This window comes from Misgurnus anguillicaudatus, chromosome 16, assembly GCF_027580225.2.
Source record: "Misgurnus anguillicaudatus chromosome 16, ASM2758022v2, whole genome shotgun sequence".
NCBI classification, from domain to species: Eukaryota; Metazoa; Chordata; class Actinopteri; order Cypriniformes; family Cobitidae; genus Misgurnus; species Misgurnus anguillicaudatus.
Window position 1 is genome coordinate 23,552,104 of NC_073352.2, and position 25,501 is coordinate 23,577,604.

Sequence of the window (25,501 nt, forward strand, 5' to 3'; positions counted from 1 at the left end):
TCTGACTTTATTCCTCAGGGGAGTGAACCAGTCCAATGCCCCATAACTCTGAGCTCCCCAGTGCGCTCGGGGATGAAACAGGAAAACAGCAGGCCGCCATCACTCCCCATACAGGAGGCCCTTAGCAAAGACTTCAAGGGGAGGGAACAGGAACACGCTGGCCTGGACAATTAACCAGCTCGCTCAGCAGAATAATCACTGCCTTTGCATCCCCTCTCGAGTGTGAGGAGCCGTAAAGGAAGAGCTGAGGGCTCCTGAAACCCTTCCGAACCTCTTGGGTTCACTGGACTGGAACAGATTTATGGCAAAGAAGGCGGCAAGTCTCATTTCCCTTTGCAGAACCATTTGGCTGAAATGGTCCCTCAGCAGTCTTTTGGAAAGCTACACATCCTGAGCAGCATCAGAACGTAACAAACCTCCGAACATCCTCACACTGACTACAGTATGTGCCGCCATACTCATTTTTTTTCTTCTTCCGTGTATTAATTTTCTTGCCTGTCAAGTTTTGATGTAAAAAGCCTCCACTACCCGGTTAAAAGGAAGAATGTTGTATTAAATTACATCCTACATAAACAACAGCAGGTATTATGTGACAGCAGACATGAAGTCCTCCTTTGTTCTCTAGATTTGATAATGCAGGACGGCAACAGCGCCATATGCCCCTACAAATGCTAACAAGTCATACATTTCTATTAGTACAATGCTCTCTTGTGCCTTTTCTTTTTTCAAACCATGATTGCTTTGTAGTACCGTGCCAGCGGTGTCAGTTTTGTCATATATAATTTGTCAAAAACTTGAATCCGTCTGCCATCCTGTGCCACAATTAGACTTTTATAAATGTAAAACTTAATACTGAAATTATTTAAATAATTCAAATACCAATTGGTTAGTGCAGTAACAGGGTTACTGCCAACCTCAAACTCCTGTGCATGTCTGTGTGTGCGTACTGGTGCAGGTTTTGATTAAGACTGAATGAATGATGTGGCCTACAGATGCAAAACTTGGAATAACCTTGGTGAATGTGAAATGTGGGAGGCTGTCCTTACCAATTACAATTAGTGTGAAGTTAAGCGCGATGCTGCCGAATCCATTGGTGACGCGACAGATGTACTCTCCAGCATCCTCCAGCTCCACTTCTTTGATCTTCAGGCTCTGCTTCAGAACCTTGTATCGGCTCCATCCCGGGTTTACGTTCCTGCCATCCTTCACCCACAGCACTAGCGGAGGAGGGTCGCCCTCCACCGGGCACGGCAGTCGCACCGTGCGGCCTAATTTTGCCGTCGGTCTCTCCTCCACTTGCCGACTTACCCATGGAGGACCTGGAGTGAAAAACAAGTCTTGAGTAATAGTAAAGCATTTTATATCACAAAAAACAACAACATGCTTCATAACAACATTTTAAGGGATGTTTTGTGGTCTGTACTTTGATGAACAATACCTTTCTACTGTACTGTATTTAGTCACTAGTCAGACACAACCTTCATTCAACATTCCTTTAACTGTATTATTACAATTATTTATATTGTGGACTTACCAAGTTGCTTTATGTGCTATGAAGTAAGTAATTACAAATAAATTAAATATATGGACTTAAAGGTGCAGTGTGTAAATTCTAGAAAAAGTGTTTTTCTTTCTGAAAAACACAATGATGACCACATAATCTATGTAATGTTGTTTCATGCTTTTAATTCATATAGTTTTATTGTGAAATCACATCCTAGATTTAAATCAGACTTTAATTAGGTTTTTATTAAAGGTGCAGTGTGAAAATTCTAGTGGCATCTAGTGGTGAGATTGCGAAATCGCAACCAACGTCTTAGTTCACGGCTCACTCCTCGCTTTTGAAACACATAGAGAAGCTACGGCTATCACAGGACAAACATATAATTGTCAGAGACAACTAAGTAAAAAAGTTTGTCTGCTAAGGGCGTCTGTAGAAACATGGCGGCACAAAATGGTGACTTCCATCTAAGGGGACCCTCGGCGTATGTGGATAAAAACGTCTCATTCTAAGGTAATAAAAACATAATAGTTCATTATGAAAGGCCTTTATACACCACTGATATTATAGTTATGTATATTATATTGCATTTCTGTCAAGAGATCCTCATAAAAGTTACACACTGCACCTTTAATTAAAAAATAATATATTGTAATATCAGGGCATTACGAGAGATATGAAGCACATAGGTTGCCAGGGACAATTATACATCTAAATATAATATTCCACTGCCAGTAAGAAAAAAAGTTTAGTTTACTCCTGTATGGAACAAGGACACCTAAATGAGAGAGTGACTAAAGTTTGTGAGCCAGAAGATTTGTGAAGATTTATGCAGTGGATTTAAATATTCCTCTTTGGCTTTAGGGTGCCAAGACAACACTACCAAAATATGTTTCGGTCTTCTAGACACACTTTGTCCCACAAAATAAAGAAATGTTTTGAGAGGAAAGTTTATAGGGAATTTCGTTCCCCGCGTAGCCTCCGTGTGCACAACGTCTCTTTCATCAGCTCCTTGCAGCTTGAGAAAACTCCCATGAACACTTGCTTTCCATTTCCTTTGGCCTGGATAGACAGCCTTAGCACTGGTGTATGTGTACATTGGAAGGCAGCTCTCTTTCATGCCTGGTACTGTCACATCCTGTTACCGCTTCAGCCACTGCTTTGAGAGCTGCTGAAATTATGGAAATTGAAAAATGACACTGCCCATAAATGTACCTATATTTTCTCTCGTTTTCGTCAGCCTTTCATGCCTCTCAGTTGGAATGAAATGTTTTCACCTGAAGTTGCTGGTTGCCATCCAGGAAAGTGGCAAGAGGGCAGGCAGGGGGAAAATAAATTGTTGCTTTGGTTTAGGAATTAAATTACAATGAATTCCAGAATTAAGAGTAGAATTCTGAGACAATGGCAAAGAAATTCCTCTTTGCCAACAAAGCGGAAAAAGGGGGAAACAAACATCACTGTTGGAGAGAAACCTACCTAAGATGTATCACACACATGTCGGACCAATCAGTTGGTAGATCAATAAATATTTGGGGGTTTTGTGAGTAAAAGTACAGTGTATATGTGTTTATACAACAGTTCTTTCTGGTTCTCGAATCTGATTGGCTAAGAGCTATGCGATATTGTGCTGATATCGGCACTGTAACCGCTTCACCTTTCGTATCATTCCGCCACCTAGTGAATGGAGGTCCTAAGCAGGCTCATCTCTGAATGGAAAAACACAGACTCTCATTCTCCGTGTGTCTCATTAGTTTACTAGCTCATAAATCAGTCTGTCAAAGATCAGCGCTCTTGGATGTTACGTTAAAGTTAATGGGAGAAATGTCTTGTCACATCGTGTGGACGATTAACACTTGGAAAGAGGAATATAAACACTCGTTTTTTTCTGGAGCTATATTTCTCATCAGAACGCGAAAACACAGTGGAACTGCAGGTAGGCACCGCAGCTTTTAAATGTGGACATTGATCATTTACTTTATCGTGACCTGACTATTAAAACATGTTATGAGATATCGCCACTGATATATTTATAAGCACCATGCAAAAACATCTCTCTGACACTTATAAAAAAACCGTTTTATATAGTACTGACAAGAACAAAGTTTAATAATAATAATCGAGTGCTTGTATCACGTTAAGAATAAATGAGAAAGCAATAGTAACGTTATACAAGTAGTTTTATTAACTTTTACCTCGCGCCAAAACAATAACAACACATAAGACACTAAATATGAATTAAAAAACAAGTAATAGTTTGATCATGACACCAAATACTGCTGATTTGATCTCATTTTGACGATCATAAACAAACAAGGCCAACATGAGAGCCAGGGTATCTCTGTCAGAGATGTAGCCCAGAGAGGGCGGTGGTCAGCGGGGCAAGTGAACACTGACGTCCGCTCATGCTTTGGTTCTCATTCGTACCGAATCTCACTAAGCAAACGTTCAAACAGGCGCTATATCTTTACTAATCGACAGCAGATTTAAATATAATACATATACATTCTCGACTGAACTAATCTTAAAACTACACTTTGTGACCACGAAACGGTAATATAAAGTTACGCCTTTTCCGTTCATTGAGTTGTTATGAGCTTCAAAGCAGCCGAAAGTTTTACCTGTCATTCTGGCCGCCCTCAAATCCGAGGCGGAAGAAGTAGTTCTCAAACAAAGAAGCTTTTAAAATAACTCCGTTGTTGTTTTCTAGTTTTCGTTTTTCAAACGTGTGCCGTCGAACTGTTGTATAAAAGCAATATCGCTCTCGGAGTCGTGTGATATAGCTCTATATCATCACGGCTGTGATTGCCTCCGGCACTCGGCCTACGGCCTCGTGCCTCTGGCCTAATCACAGCCATGATGATATAGAGCTACAGTATATCACACTCCTACTCGAGCGATATTGCTTAAGTATATAATGAAGATTTATTTTAATTGTAAACAATGGATCTTTTAACTTCTCAACAGATTGGTGAATGGAGAATGTTACCTTTTTGCTTAAGTTTGATTTAAAATAACGTGGTGGCTATAATAGAGCAGATGATATAAACAGCGTCCCTACTAAAAAATCCAGCTAAGACCAGCATAAGCTGGTGAGCTGGTTTTAGCTGGTCCCCAGCTTGGTTTTAGCTGGTTTTGCTGGTGTAGGAAGCTGGTTTTGCTGGTGTAGCAAGCTGGTCTAGGTGTGTTTTGGTCGCATTTTAAGCTGGCCCACCAGCATGACCAGCTTTGTTAGGCTGGGGGGTACCAGCGTAAACCACCTTAAACCAGCTACCAGCTTATGATGGTTTTAGCTGGATTTTTCAGTAGGGGTGTGACTCTTTATTCCACAGTCTTTACATCCACAATGCAAAAAATGACTTTCTCACTTAGTATTTTTGTCTTGTTTTCAGTAGAAATATCTAAAAATTCTTAAATTAAGATGCTTTTTCTTGATGAGCAAAATGACCTAAGTAAATAAGTCTAGTTTTAAGACAAATAATATACAATTTAAGTGAAATTGTCCTTAAAACAAGCAAAATGATCTGCCAATGGGGTGAGAAAAAAAATCGTGAAATAAGATTTCTTTTTTCTTAAACACTTAATTCAAGTAAAATTTTCTCACCCCATTGGCAGTTATTTTTGCTCGTTTTAAGCACAAATTCACTTAAATTGTATATTTTTGTCTAAAAACTATTATTATTTTCTTAGGTCATTTTGCTCATCAAGAAAATACATCTTGATTTAAGAATTTTTAGATATTTCTACTGAAAACAAGACAAAAATACTAAGTAAGAAAGTCATTTTTTGTGCAATGAGTGCATTAAAAATGTGTTTGCGGAAAGGCATAACTCACAATCTCCTTCCATCACTCAGGGTACCTATCTGTCACAGAGTCACGTCAAAACCGACAGTGAGATGGGGGAGCGTCACACTCCATGGGTGCTGCTGACAGACAAATATTGCCCACAACAGAGGAAAAGATGAGAGAAAAATGGGGCCACACACACGACCCGCAAACCAAAAACATGTTTGGAGGAAACTGATGGCAGGAAAGGGTTTTGTCCTATCTGAGCGGAGCTTGTGCCTTACACACTGGTTGCTGAGAAACTCCCAAATGTCTAGGCTGATGGGTGTTTGTGGAGCATGGTCTACCTTAAAGACTGAGAATAAGGTATTTTGGGTTAAAAAAAATGTGTAATAATAGTAGTATTGTTGACCTCTATGTTTCATGTGTGCACTGTCAGAACAAATAGTAAAAAAATGGTACCTAGCTGTAACCGGGGCAGTAAACCTTCAAATTATGTACACGTTTGAACCTACAGTTCATATTAGTACCTCATATATACGTAGTATACATATAACTGTACCTAAATTGTAGCTATTATGACCGTTTTACTGCCCCAGTGACCTTTTTTGACCATTTTCTGCAGTGTGCTTGAAGCAACATCTATCCAGCAGGTATGCGGGAAGTAGCGGTGCTGAGGGTGCACAGGATTGTAAATGCAACAAAAATTTTGGTCTATTCATATTCAGGGTTCCCACACCTTAGTTAACTTCAAATTCAAGGACCTTTTAAGGACTTTCCAGGTCCGATACCCTCAAATTCAATGCCTAAATATGGGGACACATTTCAAGTGAGAACAAGGTTACATTGTGTTACCTTTCAAGATACATTTCCCTACAGGTACAGTTCCCTTTTGAGGGAACTCGCGCTGCGTCACTGCGGTGACACTTTGGGGACGCCTCCAAGGGTAAGTGGGTCTGAATGTGTATATCAAATGCAACCAATGGTGAGGCTTAACGACAAAGACAGGGTGACGCAGGAGCCGAAGTATATAGCTATCTGAAATATTGCCAAAGACGGCGTTACAGGGACGCAGGAAGTATGGCAAGGGAGACGCAGTGCCTTGTTCCCTTCTCAGGGAACAACAGTTACATACATAACCGAGATGTTTTTATGTGTCAAACACAACTATGGAAAAAAGCATTTTGGTATGAATCAACATTCGCATACAGAAGATATAAGCATTTAAAGCGAACAGTTTAGACAGTCTAGAATTTTTGTGATATTATCCTACACTACACAGGGAATAATATGGATTTTTTCCCCAGAAAACTTATTGCATAAAATAGATTCAAGCACTTTCAATGACCTGTATCTGTGTATGTATATTTTCAAAAACTTCCCAGGGCCTTGAATTTTTTCGCCAGATTCACAAACTTTCAAGGATTTCAAAGACCCGTAGGAACCCTGCATATTTATTCATTCAAAGTGTCTATTTAAATTAAGTGCAAATAGCATACCTTCATGCCAAACACTATAGTTTCACCAACCGACCAACCAAAGAGTTTAATCTAATTATTATTAATGCAGAGAGGATATTAAAGATTTACAGCTGGATACGGCCATGCACACAGCACCCCAACCTAAAACATCTTCTGGTGCCCCTGCTATCCAGTCAAATGTTGTAACATATTTCATTTGTTGGTTACTATGTTGGTTTGATGCATGAGGATCTGTGTATCTTTAGAATCTCCACAGCTGAGAGACAGAAAAAGAAAAGGAGAATAAGAGAAACATCATCTTGTCTCCATGTGCAGGCATTGCATGGTGACAGACCTCCCAGGAAACACCCTTCCACAACACATCTGAGACCAAGACAATGTTTATAACCAGATCAATTGATGCTCCATTAAGGTTCATGCACAGTTATTGCCACCCTGACTTTGCAATAAATGAATACAGAGACATAAATCAATCCTACTTTGATATTTACTATAGAATGAACTGGACATATAAACTGTTAAATGCTTATGTGCTTAAGAATCAGTTTATAGATTACTGGTGTTTCATGCTATGAAGCTGGTCTGTTTCAGGCATCTTGATGGGTTTTTGATTTCTCAAATGATTTATGTACATCCCTTATAGACCGCAGTCAAAATACTTTGAAGCTTGGGTAGCTTTCACGGCTTTAGAAGAACATCACGGGTGTCACATACACAGTTTCAAATGAACCATGCCAGCATACTGCATGGATAAATGATTGTAATAGAGCAAGCGGCATGGCTATCAAAGGCAAAGAAAAAAAGGGCAGGGGTTGGTGTGTAAGAGAAGTTGCAGGAGTTACACTGAAGACTATTTCAGTTGAATGATTCAGGCATGGCAGCCAGTTAATTAACTGCTGCTGTCAGAGGACACAAGTACACAACATCCAAACAGTCCAAACCATTGTGAGAGCAAGGGGACATGCTGCACATGTTTCGGTCGGAGCGCCCTGGATTATTTTAGCTTTAAATCACCCGCATGCTGTTATGAATCTGTTCGACAGATCCTATGACCGCAATCACCGCATAATAAAGAAATGTTTAGTAGAAATTGAATGAAATGTTAAATGGCAAACTTAGTTCCTGTTTGACGCTATCAGTGCCAATATCATGGCTTTGAGTTCCAGGGAACACACAAAGAAAATTGTTTTGGATAAAAATATTTCCCATTACAGACTCCATGTCGGCTGAAGTGCGTGCTGTCATTAAAGTCCATGTAAAGTTCAATATTAAATGTGTTCTCAGTTTGTCACACCACAAAAAAAAGTGATATTAAACACCCAGCCAAATTTGAATGATTTAGAAAACCGCCAATTAAATAAAATGGGTTATTAAAATCTTGGAAAAACAGGCAGGATTCTCTGCTCCCGGACATGCTGGGGGCGTGTCCGCTTTTGGCACAGAAACCTCCCCACTAGCGGGAAAGCTGACATCTCCGCTGCAACCTGATTGTGTTAGGGGCTAAGTCATGTCCGGTGGCTCCAGTGTGCCATCGAGCCACCGTTTTAGCCCCAACCAAATATTCTGAACATAGAAATGTGGAAAAACTGTTTGATGGTGTAACTCCACAATTCAGTACTACATAGTTCACAAATCTCATTACAAGTCTTTGTAATGTGTTTTAGCAATACATTTCTAACATTTATAATGTGTTTAGAAACACTTCTCTGAGATGACTTTACATGGACTTTAAAGCAAATGTTCCAAAAACTATAAATGATGACAATAACCAGTCCCTCCAGAAAAACGTGATTATGTGACCGCATGATTTAATGCATAATCAGCCATTTATGCGGGACCAAATTTTTTCAAATAGGCCGCACATAAATTGCAGATTTGCCACATAAATTGCAGATTTCCGCGCGCAAAATATGCCGAGCTTGCATAGATTCATAATCCCTGTATTTTCCTAGCAAAAAGTCACATATATCTTAGCAGAAAGTTGAAAAATGTTGCATTACTTTACACAAGTGCAGCCATGTCCCCTGTTGCCATGGGAACGTTATGAAGTGACGTAATTACGTGGCGTACACATCATTGAAACCCGCAAAAGCTGCAAACAGTTTTTGCAAATTCCTGCAGTCTTTGCAAGTCTCATTGCATAAAATTGCATAAATATCCTGCATATTCCACCGCATTTTTTTAATGGTGAAAATAAGATCAAGGATTTTTGCCCACAACGATCACAAAAAAAAACCTCTGCATTTTTCTGGAAGGATTGAATAACAATAAAATACTAATAAAAATTGGAATTGAAAACTTATTATAAACATAAATACACAAATATTGTCATCCTGAGGTTTAGAGTTTTTTGACCTTAGTGTAAGTCGCACCTAGCCTGGCTCCGCCCACCTACGTGCTTCCGCTTAATTTTCATCCTGAGTGACTCTGGGCAGATCCAATAGTTTAAACTTCAACAGAGAACCCTCCTTAATGGAAGTAACACTTTGCAATGGAGCGTGGCCAGACTCTCTGTACAAATGAAATAAATGTATGAGAGTCTGGTTGTACCAGACTAAGTCGCACCTTCAGGACATTGCGAACATCATTTAAAAAGAATGCATTATGTATCTTGATGTTTTGATACGATGTCATCTCCTCTATAAAAGTTCAAGGAGATATAGCACTAGCAGCCAATCAAAGGGCAGCTTCTTCCAGGTCATCTAGAGTTTGATCTTCTACTGTCATGTGATCTGCTTTATTGCCTTATCTTTTTTCTTGGTGAATCTGCTAAAGAAGGGGAGGAGAGTTGTGTACAGAAGCATGATATACTGTAGGACTCTGCATGTGATCAGTGATAAAGTCAAACAGACCAAACACTGCAGTGCCTGGTCTTGGGTATGGAATGTGACTCTTTTATCAGTGAGAGATAAAGTCAGAGATTGATGCCTGATGCTGTTTGCGCAGAGCCACCTACTCTGACTAAGAGGAAGACTAGGTAAACAGGTCCAATTACACCTTCACTCCTCTTTAGTGCGATGTGAAAGTCTTAGATGGTCTTAAGGTAAAGCTCTGGTTCGCTCAGAGCCATAGCTTACAGCTGTCTCTCTACTGTGTGTAATCAGATCTTGAGCCTCGACCAATTGCTCTCTGGAGCCACGCTAACTCAATAAGGCCCCATTGCAGTCTGACGACATGTGTGCGATTCTTCGCGTGCTTACATGCTAGAGAAAGCTTTGACGGCGTGTTTTTGGCAGATAGAATTGCTTAAGGTTCTTTGGAGGACGTGGAATGAGCCATGTCAGTGTTAGATCACACAGCATAAGAATAAAACGCAGAGGAAAATGAGATTTGTTTGAGATTTCTTTCAAGAAACAAATCCTATATCTTAGGTTAGGTGCATCTTAGGTTCCTACAGGTGCATCTTATAATCCTATACTTTAGGTACTTAGATCTCAAATTGGCTGAGATCTTCTGTAATCCACTGTGGTTTGGAGGAGATCTCAGCCAACTTGTGATAAAATTGTTAGAATTTTATTTTATCTATTTTATATTGTTGAACAGGAAAGGATAAAAACAATCGGGCCTGACTATAAAACTGGTTTTCAGCAGGTTCCTGCTCTGCAGAACATAAATACCACACAGACAACAAACTCCAAAACAAGACAACAACCATACAAAGTTCAAAAGTCTCTAATCAAAATGTAATTATTTCAAAACATTTCTTACTGAATACCTCAAAAACACAATAATGAAATAAATAACTTTACAATCTCTAAAAAATTATAAAAGGTTGTGAATGTTTGTGGTAAGGAAACAGTTTTGATTCTGTACTTCCATAAATATACTTATGTAAAATAAAATTACCAAAAAAAAGCAGGGATTGCAGCTTTAAATGTAAAGAACCAGTGCAGGGTCTCCCAAACTGGGGTTCGCAAACCACTGGTGGTTCGCAGTGCAGGGGGTTGAGTTGAGAAAAAAAATCAATTATAAACAAATAAAAAAATGTGTTAATTATAAAACGGCTCGTTCTGGTTCTTCATTCTGATTGGTCGAAACGCGTTCTAAGCCGTGATAAAATACCCCAGTAAACCCACGGTTCAGACCGCATCACAAGTATCACTGCGCCACTGTTGCTGCGTACTGATTTATGAAAATAAACACCACAGTCTTTAACCATTTTTTTAAATTTTCTACATTTTTATGGCGATATCCAGATAAATGTCAATAAATATTGTTGACTCATTTCTTCAATAAAGAGAAAACGTTCTCTGAGTTGCTTTGTCTTATTGATATTTCCGCTATTATCCACTAGATGGCAATCTTACACAACTTAAACACTGACGCATTCACTCGACACAACAGCGTTGTGGTGGATTTAGCGTGACGTGAAAGTTTTGATGGATCTGATCTCTTACAAAAGTTCTTCACAAAAATGGAATAATCTCCGCTTTTAGCTGAAAATTTGAAAGGTGATAACTGATAAGAGAACAAATGAAGGTAGGATGAAAGTTTTTTGTTGTTGTTTGAAAGGGATGGTCTGTTCTTTCATGCCTAACAACGCCCCTTAGCTGTTATAAAATGCACTGGTAACCCACTGCTTCTTTGAGCCTATTGCTTTGATAAACAATTTTACATAAAATATATATTTTATTTGTTCAATATGCATGTCATGTGACTATTACACAACACTACAATATATCAGAGAACTGAGAATTTATGCAAAATTAACAGAAAGAAAATTACCAGATGAAGGTTTGATAACAGGTATTAATAACAACAATATAAAATAGTTAAAACAGTAAATTAAATAAGTTTTTTTAAGTTAAACATGCAAATGTGCTATTAAATTATAGAAATATTTACTTAAAATCTCAGGAGGTACTTTATGTAAATAAATGTTTGAAAACCCCTGAACTAGAGTTTTACTGTCAACATTTCTTATTTTTCTGAATGAATTCAAACAGCAACAAATGGGATAAAGTTAGGGGGGGGGGGTTCAACTGTATTTCATGCATTCTGACTTATTTACACCGTTTAAGAGTTGGTTTTCTTGTGCTAAACAAATGCAAATTGTCAAAAAAGATTACGAGACCATCAGACGTTTTAGGGGTAAGCTATACGTATCACTTCTTTTTATGGGCACTTTTCCCAGAAAACCACATCCACACATCATGCGACAGCTTTGTTTTATATCAAGACTCAATGCGTGGCAATGGCATGAAAGAAGAAGTGTGTTTTTGGATGTAAGGAGAAGAAAGCCAGCAATATAGAAACAATGGATATAGTTTGTTTATCTAGGGTAGCAGCTGAGTTTTGCGTGTGTTTGTTTAACGCTGGATTTGATTGAAAAGTCTCAACCGGGTCATGAGTTGCATGAAGTGGTAAGAATTCTGTGTTATGTTGGAAATAGGCAGGTAAGTGCATATTATATAAACGACACAAACATGTAGTGAATCATAAGTTATCCAGTGTTGTATAAAGTGTTGACTCGTGACTCGCTCCTACCGCACTTCGTAAATCCTCCTTCCAAATTTGTTCGTACGTTATCAGAAAGAATCATTAAAGCTGATCTGTCTTTTATAAATCTGATTAAACTAAAGACTTTTCGGAGTCGGAGATATGAAGGATGTAATACTACTTTATAGGTACTCCAGATTAACATCAGATTTAGATCAGAAAAAACTTGTGTTATTAATGCATTAATGAAACACAACTGAGATCTCCATTAAGTCTCGTGAGCTATTATAAAGCATCCTCTGAACAAAAATATAATCCTTTTTTTTGTATTTGCAACTTGAACTTTGTGTGCCACACTGTCATTTCTCTGGGGTCTTGTACCTTCTGTCAAATATTGAAGAGGACGTAAAGCAGCTGTCATTCACTGACCCATTAATTACAATGACAGAAGGCTGTCATGTGTCACCCTTACAATCCTGATGACATTCATCTTACCTAATGAAGCACACTGGCTGGAGAGGATGGGATGCCAATGATCTCAGGAGATCCCATGACATTTGGTGCGTGACTCTATGGCCCCATCAACCCGCCAAAACTTCGCTCATGACAGGGATATTTTGAGATCTGAAGATGAGACACAAGTAGCCTCCATGGCTGTGAGTACACTCTAAAAATGTTGGGTTATTTTCAACCCAGCGTTGGGTCAAAAAGGGACAAACCCAGCCGTTGGGTTAAATTAACCAAGAAAATGTTTATATTTGACTTAACAGTGAGTTTAAACAACCCAGCATTTTGGGTTGAAACAAACAAGCATAAGTTAAGTTACAACCTAACCTATTTTTGACCCAACGTTGGGATTAAAATAACCCTGCAGCATTTCTTAGAGTGTATAGAGAGTCAAGATCTGTCACTAGGCTACCATGTTCCCAGAAGTTGTGCATGACAGCATATTGCTAAATCTGTCAGATGATGTATTCTTAATGCATATGGATGGAACAGTGTTTACAAGGCCATATGTGTAAGGATCATTGAAATACAAAGATGGAACAGATGATTAAAATATGAAATCTATTAAAATAAGTCTTTGATCATGTAAATTTGACCTTTGCAGTATGCACATGGTTTAATGGTTTTCCCTTTAAATAAAAAAGGGCATCTCGCATGTTGTTTATACCCATGAAGGTCTGTAATGCCATGGGAAAGACATTCCCATTGATCCAATAATGATAATGATTGTCAAACTACTTACAATATGCCTTAAGTAAAGTAATTTCACAATACTTTTTAAAGCTGTAAAATAAATCTTTGGTACATCCCCAGAGTACATATGTGAAGTAATTTATTATAGCATGTTAAAATTGACACTTTGTAGGTGTGAGCAAAAATGTGCCGTTTTGGTTGTCCTTTTAAATGCAAATGAGTTGATCTCTGCACTAAATTACATGTCGTGGTTGAGTAGTGCAGATTAAGGAACCGTATTATCCCCTTCTGACATCACAGGGGGAGCCAAATTTCAATGACTTATTTTTTCACATGCTTGCAGAGAATGGATTACCAAAACTAAGTTACTGTGTTGATCTTTCTCACATTTTCTTGGTTGATAGAAGCACTGGCGACCCAAATATAGCACTTAAACATGGAAAATGTAAGATTTTCACCATATGTCCCCTTTAACTCTGCCTTCTAATAATTTAGAAATAAAATGAATCCCAACAAGTTTGTAGGTCTATATAAATTACAATTGATCTATAACTGAGAGTTTTTAAAGTTATACTTTTGTCCTTTTCTACTTTATTTTTTGATAGTACAGTGTAGAGACAAGGAAATGATATGACATTGAGAGAGGGGGGAACATGAGACAGAAATGGGCCAGGAGCCGGGACTCTAGTTTATGGCGCAGTAGTGGTTTGGGTGACCTATGTCGGTGAGCAAGCACATAAGGCTTTTGGCGCCTCCATAACTGCAAGTTTTTTTAATTTTCTTGTAATTATAAGAAACCATAATTGGTTGGATACTACAATTGAATACTTTGTTGTTCAGCATTTGAGATCCCCCAGTCTGAAGCTATCATCCGTCAACCTCAGAAACTCAATGTAGGACCGCATCTCCTATTTCTTCAATGTGGGACAACAGCATTCGCTATTTGTTTCCTCCTCATATGGACCACCAGTAATTTAGACCACAGGGAAAGGGTTTGCAGAATGCCAAACCCAGCCTTGTAAACAGACCCACAGCTCTGTGGGGTTTCGGGGGTAAAATTGAGTAACCTGGGCTCCAGCACCTTAATGAGCACCTGCTTATTAAAGCTCGGCCTTTGTGTCAAAATCCCAGCCGACAGCCATCACACGCAAGGTTTCTAATCCTGGTTTGGCTCTCTCTTAGCTTCTCGCCTTTTTTCTCCATTCTGCTTTCTCCCTTCTTCTTTTGTTTACACACTGAAGTATGCCTTGCAGCGCGAGCTACTGTTTTTGCAACGACATTGACGGAATTGCGTGCTAGAGCAGACGCAGCTGTTCGTGAAAGACAAGACTGCACACAACGCATTTGTGAAGCTGATGTTATTAATCACAATTGACCCGGCATTACACTAAGAGCAGGAAAAATCCCTTTTGAATTACTTGCCTTTTCTTCTCGTTCACCTTGTTCTCAGATGCCAATGTCTACATTTGCATGTATGCATTTGACAGATGCTTTCATCTTATATGGCATTCAAAAGAGGCAATTTAATCAGTTTGTGTGTTTCCAGGGACTCGAACCTGTGACCTTTTGAATTGCTTACACCAGGTCCCACGAGTTCACCTACAGAAACCTCATAGTGTTGGGGACTATATTTCTGGTATGCCACAGGACACAGTAGGGTAACTGTTTATGTTAACAGCTTTAGTGCCTCTCCTGCCCTACTGCAATGACCCAGGAAAAAGTGGACTCGAGTCGACAATAAAAGTGAGTGAACATAACAAAATGCTGGGAAAGACCTAGATTCCTCCTGTCCTAAAACGTGTCAATTATATGCACAAAACTAGATGTTTGATTCACTTTCAGGACCATGTGACAATGACAAGCATCTCTCGCAAATGGGCTGATAGAAAGGCTGACGCTTGTCATGTTAGACACATGTAATCTTCGCATGTAAACACTACATAATCCCTCTTTTAAACGGGGGATAAAGAAACTCCCACGAAGCCTCATCCACTGACACAGAGAACCTCCCATACAGAACAAATTGCACATGACGAACCCACGGCCCGGTCTTGTACGAGGGCACTGCTCCGACAAGCTCGGTACACTGGAATGGGGGAAAACAAAAGTGGGATGGCAGTTCACAATCTGTCATTGCCCTCTCCCACCTGCGCAAACACCACAGCTTGGTAGGTCACAGGTAGCACAAACAGCCTCGCAGGGAAGGAAACATCATTGAACTCTCAGAACCATTCAAGCACTAAAGCCCCGATTATAAAAAAAAAGGTTCAAAGGCTAGGCGCTATTCCTTAGTGTTTTAATACCTCCTTCATAAATACCAACACTGAAAAGAGCAGCGTCGACATGATACAGCGCCGACAAACGCAGCTCATTAACTGCTTTGTTTACGTAAACTGACTTTTCACCCACAAAACCAACAGGGTTTGCGATGGCAGCTCGCATTTAACATAGATCACAAACTACAAAGGCAAGCGTTTAGACCTTCAAAAGAAGAATAATCGGAATATGGTTCTGGTTTCCATCTAAGATAAAAAAATATGGGGTAAAACAAGACATTAGTTGAACTGGGTTCGTGCTGTTCTGACTTAATGTTCTAACGTGCGTGTGCGTGCCTGTGTGTGCGTATGCCTGAACTCTTACTGCAGGACCTGATATTATAAACATCATGTTCAAATTTAACAACTGCACTATTTCCCATTAAAACACGCTGCTTAACTTGCCCAGCATTTACAATGCCAAGGAGCACAAGCGTGCGCACACACAAAAAGTTGCATTTGCCAAAAAGCTTTAGGGAATCAACTCAATTGCCACATAGGTACACCTACCAATACTTACTTCCAGTGGCAAGACAAAAAATCCCAGCAGGACAATAATGTTATGAACGGATAATGTGTTAAGTAAAATCACCTTTATCAACATCATAAATATATCCAAAACCAGATTACAAACACATGTGCAAATGCATGCAACACACACACACGTGCAGGCACACGCACGTAACATGAACTCAAAATCACAAATGTTAAAGCTCCTTTCAACAGCATGTGCAATGATTTTTTCTTATGGGTTTGACAATGCATAACAAAAGGTATATTTGTGTTATTTAACTTGTACTGTTTAGCCCTTGCAGACAGACAGGCAAACAATAACTCTGTCTCCAGTGCATGTAGACAGACAGGCAGATAAGAGCTGCTCTGGTTACATCTGTTTGTATCCTTAGGCAATTTCAACTTTGTGCCAGGTACATAATTTCTGAAACACAGTATACATTTCATGCAGAAATCAGTGCTCAGTGTTAAAGCTTCTTGAATCTATAATAGGCACATACAATGACACAAAAAACATTATGTGCACATCTGTCTACCCTTTTTTTGTCATATCGCTGTAAACTACATTGCATGATATTAAAAGACTTTTAATAAATCTATGAATTAACAGAAGGGACTGATTGGTAAAAACAACAACAAATAAAGACACACTTATGACAAATGCATGAAATGCGATTCTTGTTACACTTGAAAATAAAATTGAACTAAACTGCTTTGATTTAACTAAAGTTTGCATTACGGCCTGAAGGAATAATTGTACTGTAGTTATTGTAAGTTCACTGCACTTTTCTAAACATCTCAAATTGAATAAAAATCAAGCTGAAATGCAGGTTAAATAGACTGAAACAAAGATATGTAGCCTTAGTCCTTGGGAGCATTAGTCACTAGGCCAATACAGAATACACTCACCTAAAGGATTATTAGGAACACCATACTAATACTGTGTTTGACCCCCTTTTGCCTTCAGAACTGCTTTAATTCTATGTGGCATTGATTCAACAAGTTGCTGAAAGCAGTCTTCAGAAATGTTGGCCCATATTGATAGGATAGCATCTTGCAGTTGATGGAGATTTGTGGGATGCACATCCAGGGCATGAAGCTTCCGTTCCACCACATCCCAAAGATGCTCTATTGGTTTGAGATCTGGTGATTATGGGGACCATTTTAGTACAGTGAACTCATTGTCATGTTCAAGAAACCAATTTGAAATGATTCGAGCTTTGTGACATGGTCCATTATCCTGCTGGAAGTAGCCATCAGAGGATGGGTACATGGTGGTCATAAAGGGATGGACATGGTCAGAAGCAATGCTCAGATAGGCCGTGTCATTTAAATGATGCTCAATTGGTACTAAGGGGCCTAAAGTGTGCCAAGAAAACATTCCTCACACCATTACACCACCACCACCAGCCTGCACAGTGGTAACAAGGCATTGTGGATCCATGTTCTCATTCTGTTTACCCTACCATCTGAATGTCTCAACAGAAATGGAGACTCATCAGACCAGGCAACATTTTTCTAGTCTTCAACTGTCCAATTTTGGTGAGCTCGTGCAAATTGTAGCCTCTTTTTCCTATTTGTAGTGGAGATGAGTGGTACCCGGTGGGGTCTTCTGCTGTTCTAGCCCATCCGCCTCCAGGTTGTGTGTGTTGTGGCTTCACAAATGCTTTGCTGCATACCTCGGTTGTAACGAGTGGTTATTTCAGTCAAAGTTGCTCTTCTATCAGCTTGAATCAGTCGGCCCATTCTCCTCTGACCTCTAGCATCAACAAGGCATTTTTGCCCACAGGACTGCCGCATACTGGATGTTTTTCCCTTTTTACACCATTCTTTGTAAACCATAGAAATGGTTTTGCATGAAAATCCCAGTAACTGAGCAGATTGTGAAATACTCAGACCGGTCCGTCTGGCACCAACAACCATGCCACGCTCAAAATTGCTTAAATCACCTTTCTTTCCCATTCTGACATTCAGAAGTTTAGGAGATTATCTTGACCAGGACCACGCCCTCAATGCATTGAAGCAACTGCCATGTGATTGGTTGATTAGATAATTGCATTAATGGAAAATTGAACAGGTGTTCCTAATAATCCTTTAGGTAAGTGTATATTCTGCTGACTTGTTTCACATTTTATACACTAATTGTGAGAGAAAAGGTATGGCCTGTTGTCAAATAGATTTACTGTATTTTTCAGACTATAAGTCACACTTTTTTCATGGTTTAGAGAGTCCGCTATATGCTCCTGTATTTATGTAATTCAATGGATTCAGTGATGTGGATTGACGAGCCTGCTGATGCTCGTTGGCTTATTTTGTTTATTTAGCCTTTTCAGCCTTCCAGGTATGTTCTGTATGCTATTGTGTATCGTGTAAATAACAGTTTGTATTATGTTAACGTACGGACATCTATTCAGCCTGCTGTTCTGTGTGCTATTGATTAAATGTCTGTTCTTCGGCTTAGATTTTGTGAAATATTTTTTTTAATAAATGCGATGTGTAGTCCATTACGACTTATATATGTTTTTTCATCTTCATGATGCATTTTTGATTGATGCAACTTATACTCCGTAGCGACTTATAGTCCTGAAAATATGGTAAATATGTTAAACTGTGTTAAAAAGAGCTACTCCATCATCACACTATCGAATTAGCTTAAACTTTTGCTGTATTCTACAGGAATGGACGTAGACTAGTAATTCATAGCTTAATATACGAGTCTATGCTATTACAGTGCCTGTGGCTTCTCTATTGCTAGGCCAAAGCAGCCCGGGGACTGACGCCTACATTACTGTTGTCCCGCAGAGGCAGATCACAGACACAGCATGGCCCCAACAGAGCTGCCCCATTATCATTTGTTTGATAAGCATGGCCTGCGTGTAGTGCTGCATTATCTATCTAATAAACCCAGAGATCCTGACACCTGCTGAGAAACCAGCTGAATTCAGCTCAGCATAACTAAAGCCTGTTTCCCCCTGTTCTTATCAAAGCCATTTCTACTTTAAAGGTAGATCATTGCAGTAAATGGAGCGTGAGGGCCAACATCTCCTGCTCACAACCCCAGAGTCTGGAACTGATTTAAATATCTAGATGAAGGGGAAAAGACAGGCTTAAAATATAGAGGAAGCCCTTCACCATATCTGACCTCTAAACAGAGCACGACCCAAGGCTTTGATACACGTGCCTTTTTAAACAGTCGCTAACTACCACAACTGTTATACACATTTCTTTCTTTTATTAAGCCCTACTACCGGAGTAGTGCATAAATCTCCGCGCTTTATTTATAAGTGAGGCTAAGGTTTGCTTCGCTTCAAGTTCATGTAAAGGGTCCGCAGCAGCTATCACGCGCCAGATCAGAACTGGCGGCGAGAAAAACGGCCAAATGTCAAGCTGCGCCTCATAACGGACCGGCAAAGCGCCAAAGGAACTGAATGTTTTCCTGGGAGAAAGCAGTCAGCGTCTTTCCATCAGCAGTTACGTTGGTGAGAAACAGGAAATATCTGATCACACGAGAGAAAGGTGAAATAAGAACATTTCTCAAACCACTGTGTTCACACTTTGTCTGAGCTGGCTGGGGTTTGTGTGTGTAAGGGTTCCTGGAGCAATATCATATCTGTCTAAGGTTGGCCACATACATTAAAACCAATGCAATCTCATGGCAACTGGTACGCATTTTACGAAGTGGCTGATTCATATGAACTTGTACGACATTTTTGTTAAATTTTAACACATTGTGTGTGTCATGCCATTTAAGGCGTTATTTCATGTTAAAATAAATGAAAGGGACAACACAAGTTGTGTTAAAAACAGTGATGGGAGTAACGTGTTACAAAGTAATTCCATTACTGTTATTCCACTCCTTTTAGCGGTAATTAACAAAGTATTTTTTAAATCAAGTAACGCAGTTACAATTACAGAAATTTAAATGAGTTGGTTACTCGTGTTACTCTATTTTGTGATAAATGAACATTGCAGACAAGACATTTCTGATTTAACATCGCAAGACTGTGGTGGGCGGCACAATAAATTAGGGATGCACCGAAATGAAAATTCTTGGCCGAAACCGAAAACCGAAAAAAGGAAACCAAGTCCGAAAAACCGAAACCGAAACACCGAAAGAAATTATTATGCCAATTATTAGTACAACTGCATTGATGGCTATTACTGTGTACTAACTTTACTAGGGGTGTGTGACGGATAAAAAAAACCTCACAGTTCGGATCACATTACAGTTTTTGAGGCAAAGATCAGATTATTTTAAATGAAATGAAAAATCTAATAAACAATAAAGAAATTGCAAACATTTACAAAAAAGAACAAAGTTTTACATTAATAAGGTCTGAAATTAGCATTAGGTACAGAAATCAAATTAAATGAATCATAACACAATAAATTAAATATATTATTATTTTTAGAGCTATTTGTCTCTTTGTCATGGGTTGTTTGATTAACATTAATGACACAGACTTAATCTGACTGTAATCTGTACATACACTTAAGACATAAACAAATGTTTTTATTAGAAAAAGAATACTGTGGAGATAATTTGTTTATATGTGCCCTGTCAATAACAGAGAGATTTTATGTTTGCTTGCTTTTTTTTTAAACGCGTTTCTCACGTATGTGCACTATTGAGGGCACTTAAATGCGCGCACACACAGAGACAGAGGGTGAATCCCAAACATCGCAACAGTCGCTCCACATAAAAACGTTACGTTGTGTTTCGTTGCTTTATTCGCCAAATGTAGCTATGTTAATGGATTACAGTATGAGACACATTTGCGCGACTCTCTCTAAAGTTTACACATCAAGACATGCTTAATCTTTGCAGACCCGTGCAAATAGCTCGACCGTGAGTGAAACCTGCTTGAGCACGAAGGGGAGGGGTGGGAGGCGACTGATCACCGTGAGTGAAACCCAAGCGCTAGCAACGGATGTAAGGGGCACGGTTGACATTCATTTTCGGTTGACTTTTTCGGCTGGATTTTTTATTTCGGCCCGAAACCGATAATGCCCTTTGCGATCGAAATTTCGGTGCACCCCTCCAATAAATAACACAGAAGGTGTGTTAGTATAGGGACAACTTGTGTTGGCCCTTTCATTTATTTTAACATGAAATAACGCCTTAAATGGCATGACACACAAAATGTGTAAAAAATTAACACATCGTTTTTTGCAGTGTAGAGGTAGGTTTCGTTATTGTTTTTTATAATAATCATATGTTTTAATACAATTCACTTCGTGATACAAATTAGCCAATCGTAAAAACCTGTATTGAAGTACACATTTATTCATGAAAGACCTGCTCTGATAAAATCTGTCACACAAGTGTCACACAACAATGCTCTTGACTCAGTGTGCCAAAATACCATTACACACACAGTAACTGTATTGTCGTAGAGCACATTTATACCTGGTATTAAGATACATTTCAGTTGATGAACACTATACGTCTCTTATCCACTTTTTTATGGTTCTGTCCTGATTACTTTGAGGTGATGCTCTAAGGACGAGTGCCTCTGGTTTTGTTTAAACGCTAGCGGGAGATATGACAGGTTAATATGTACATGCACTAATATTATGTCATGTTGTTAGTAAACATGCTGCACAATGCTTTGTACATGTATATGTAAAAGCTTTCTGTGTTATTTTTAGAGCAATTGATAAAATAAGATTGCGCAAATTCCGCATGCTCACAAAGTGAAACAAACATGAAGAGGCGGAGAGCAGCCTTTTTAGTTTTATCAATGATAGTTTAAAGACTGTGCCAAACACTGTGTGTGTGTGTGTTTGTGTTCAGAACAAAACTTAATTTTCTTGAACAGGTAATACTGTGCCAATGTCCACCACACTCAACTCATCCTGTGTTACAAGAATGTGTAGATTCTAAAATTTACCTAACCCACATGTCATATACCTCAGACTCATTTCCTCATTCCTGGCTTCAAACACAGATAATGGGAAAAACTGGGCTGCAGCATTCCAAGAATGGCTGTGATAGGGGAAAAGAGCAATCCAAGGATAACAGATTGTGGAGCAAGAACGAAGATTTGGTACACAATCAGTTAGAAACAGAGTCAACAGATGGACCAATAAACATGGATAACAATAGACTGTTTACCTAAGCAGAGGTCAGGCTTTCAATTCGGGGTCAACCTGGCATTTTTATGGGCTCAGTAAAAGTAATCACCTTTAGTAAACACTAGAATTAACTCCTTTAGATTTATTATGGTAGACTCAATGTTGTTTTTGATAAGTGATTTAAATTAAACAAACTGTGGTAAAGCTACCATAAAAGCGAAATAGGTGTAAGAGTTGTAAAAGCAGCTCAGAAAATCATCGGCTGCAGCTACTAGCAGTTGAGGACATCTATAGGCTGCATCAGATAGACAAAACATATCATGAATGACCACAGTCACCTTACATTGGTACTTTTCACCTTTTCTGACCTTTGGAAAATGGTGCAGGACTATTTGAACATGCACTACAAGATTTAGGAATAATTTCTACCTCAATGCAATAAGACTTTACAACACGCATTCATGTTCCATGACAAAAATAATACCGGTCACTTTATGTCTCTTTCATAACTGGTCACTTTATTGTCTAATGGCCAATTTACTGTCTTATTGTTTAATCATTTACAGTATTAGGGTGGTTTTCCAAGCAGGATTTGGATTAAGCCAGGAATAGGCTTTAGTTATATAAGGACATTTGAGTCGTTTTTACAAACATACCTTAAAATAAACATTACTGATGTGCATCTTCAGACAAAACAATGCCACTGATATATTTTACAGTATAATATGTCAGTACAAGGCAAGCTGTTTTTAGTCAACATTGGCTCAAACATGCATTTTAGTCTTGGACTAGGATTAAGCCCTGTCTGGGAAACCACCCCATTGTTTTATGGTCTATAATTAGTTTTTTTTATTATTTTCTTAATTTCTATAAATATACATATTTTGTCTATAACAGTCACTGACTATTGTGTCTGAGTCAATAGTCTGTAAAGAAGCATTCAAAAAAGTTTTTCATTGTACATGTACACACTTGTGCATACTGTCTGACAAAAAAGGACTTTGAGGGCTGGCATCCCAGCATGGTATAATCAAGAGACTTTAATCAAGGATAAATGTAGATGCCAATAATGAAAAATATCCTAATGAGCTAGGGTACTATATAACAGACTCGGGAATGTTCTTTATTTCAAACACATTTGTTTATGTTGTGAGAGAGTAAAACGTAATTTGGGTTCACAGCAGGGTGATGATGCATACAGAGAAGGTCCACCCCTTTTCACAGTAAAGTGACTCTTTGAAAAACAGTACACAATCTCCAGCACAGTAGGTGTCATTAGTTTTAATTTGATTTTAGGTAAAACTCTTTTATACTTGGCAGGAAGTTTAGACGTACAGGGAGTTATGTACGTCTAAACCCCTGCTGTAGTACAAGAAACAGGGACCACTTGTTTAGCCCGATGCACCCCAGTGCAGATATAGATGTGACTTTAAAAGAAAGACTTTATGTGTGCTCATAGCAAGTCTGCTTGTCAGTAAACACAGCACATGTGTGCTTAATGTAGTAAAATAACAAATTTGGCAGAAAAGGGTCACTTTAAAAGCCGTAGTTTGAAAAATGTAATTAATTTTGTAAATAAATGAACCCATTAAAGGGATTTTGTAAGATTGTTATTTGAGCATGAGTAGGGTGTGCAGAGTTATGTAAACACATTTGGGCAGGTAGGACATCCTATCACTGCATTTAAACTGAATAGGCTACTTTATGGAGACTTCCATAAAATATATTTAATACTTAATTAGATCACATTATTTTTTGCTATCAGGATGTAAAACGATTTTCAAACAGCATAACAAAAAATGTTCATAAAAATATTTTTTTTGCCTACTCTTTAAGCCTGAAACATCTAGCGCAGACGTAACCCCACACATCGTCTCTGTTTTTATTCAGAATTCCTTTCAAATTATTTTGACTAGAATTTTCTTACAACAAGAGGCAAAGTTGGAAAAAGCTAAACATACAAAAGCTTGCCAGATGATACGTTATCTATGAGCCTGTAATTAAAAATCAACACTAGACTGTAGTCATATTATCAGTCTCTAATGACAACTAATGAAGTCTTAATGAATGAATAACAGGACTCACCTCTCGCTTCACATGACAGCGCCAAGATCAAAATTCCAGTGAGAAAAGTCAAGCTTCCTCCTTCTGATAACATTATATGACCTTCCGGCACTAAGAGAAATAACACGAAAGACTTATTGAATACTGTACAGTTGCGTTTTACACCTGAACTAGTCTGTGACGCGACGCGACGATCTCTATCGCCACACCGAACGAAGCCGAATCATGAGTGTTAATTATAAGAACGCGCGTCACGTCAAGCAGTGTTTATATTGTATCATTATAGCCTAATAAACGCTCATTCTGTCAGGGCAGCAAAGGAAAATATGTACTCACGTGTTCTTTAAAAAGCCTCCGCAGCCTAAAGTTACAGCATGTAAAGATGAATCGTTTTTCTTTTAAACTCTTGAGCACCCAGGTCTTCCTTTTAAATGCTTTAGATTGATATGTATGTCGGTTGTAAAGACAAAAGTCCAGGAGCAGCTAGTTAGGTTCCGCTGGCTTCTTCTCTTGACATGTCCCGTCAGCATCTCTAACCGCGTACTGAAGATCTACAGCTGTGAATCACAGCAGCGCTCCGTCAAAGCAAAGCAACAGCTGGAAACGCACACGAGTTACGCGCGTGCGCCCCCTGTAGGACACGAAATGCAATTACAATACATTTACATTTAAGAGACTCAGAGACCAAAGTGCTTCAAGCTATACGTTTCTATCAGTGTGTTTCCTTTACTGTTGAAGTTGTCAAAATATGTAGGGCAAAATCCTTTTAAAAGCTCCTAATATTTTACATTAGGTAAAGATATGTATCTGTTTGGTACATGAATCTTTGAGGTACTAATATGAATGAACTCTTTAGATGCAATGTACTTTTTGAAAAGGTACAGCTCCAGTAACAGCTGAGGTACATATTTTGACAATTATTTTATGACAGTTGACTATTAATGACAGATTTTTTGACAACGGCACATGTAGCTGCCATAATGCAGGATTTACAATTGCGTAAATAGCATGTAAAATGCAAACAATATTTACTTGTATTTAAGTTAACTTGTTAAAAAGTGTTCAGTCTGTACGTTGGAAATATGTCCCTTAGATAAGTAATAATAGATTAGATACACCACAGCTG

At 38.7% G+C, this 25,501-nt stretch overlaps 1 protein-coding gene across 1 annotated transcript in view; it reads right to left on the reverse strand.

Moving 5' to 3' along the window:
* The window catches only part of fgfrl1b (fibroblast growth factor receptor like 1b), a 41,076-nt gene extending 16,129 nt beyond the window's left edge, over window positions 1–24,947 (reverse strand). Inside the window, exons 1-3 of the mRNA XM_055178863.2 lie at window positions 24,712–24,947; window positions 24,397–24,486; window positions 1,047–1,319 (exon numbers count right to left, since the gene is read on the reverse strand). Coding sequence (XP_055034838.1) covers window positions 1,047–1,319; window positions 24,397–24,469 — 346 coding nt within the window. The 5' untranslated portion in view covers window positions 24,470–24,486; window positions 24,712–24,947. The remainder of the gene's footprint in view (window positions 1–1,046; window positions 1,320–24,396; window positions 24,487–24,711) is intronic.
* Window positions 24,948–25,501: the final 554 nt, after the last annotated feature.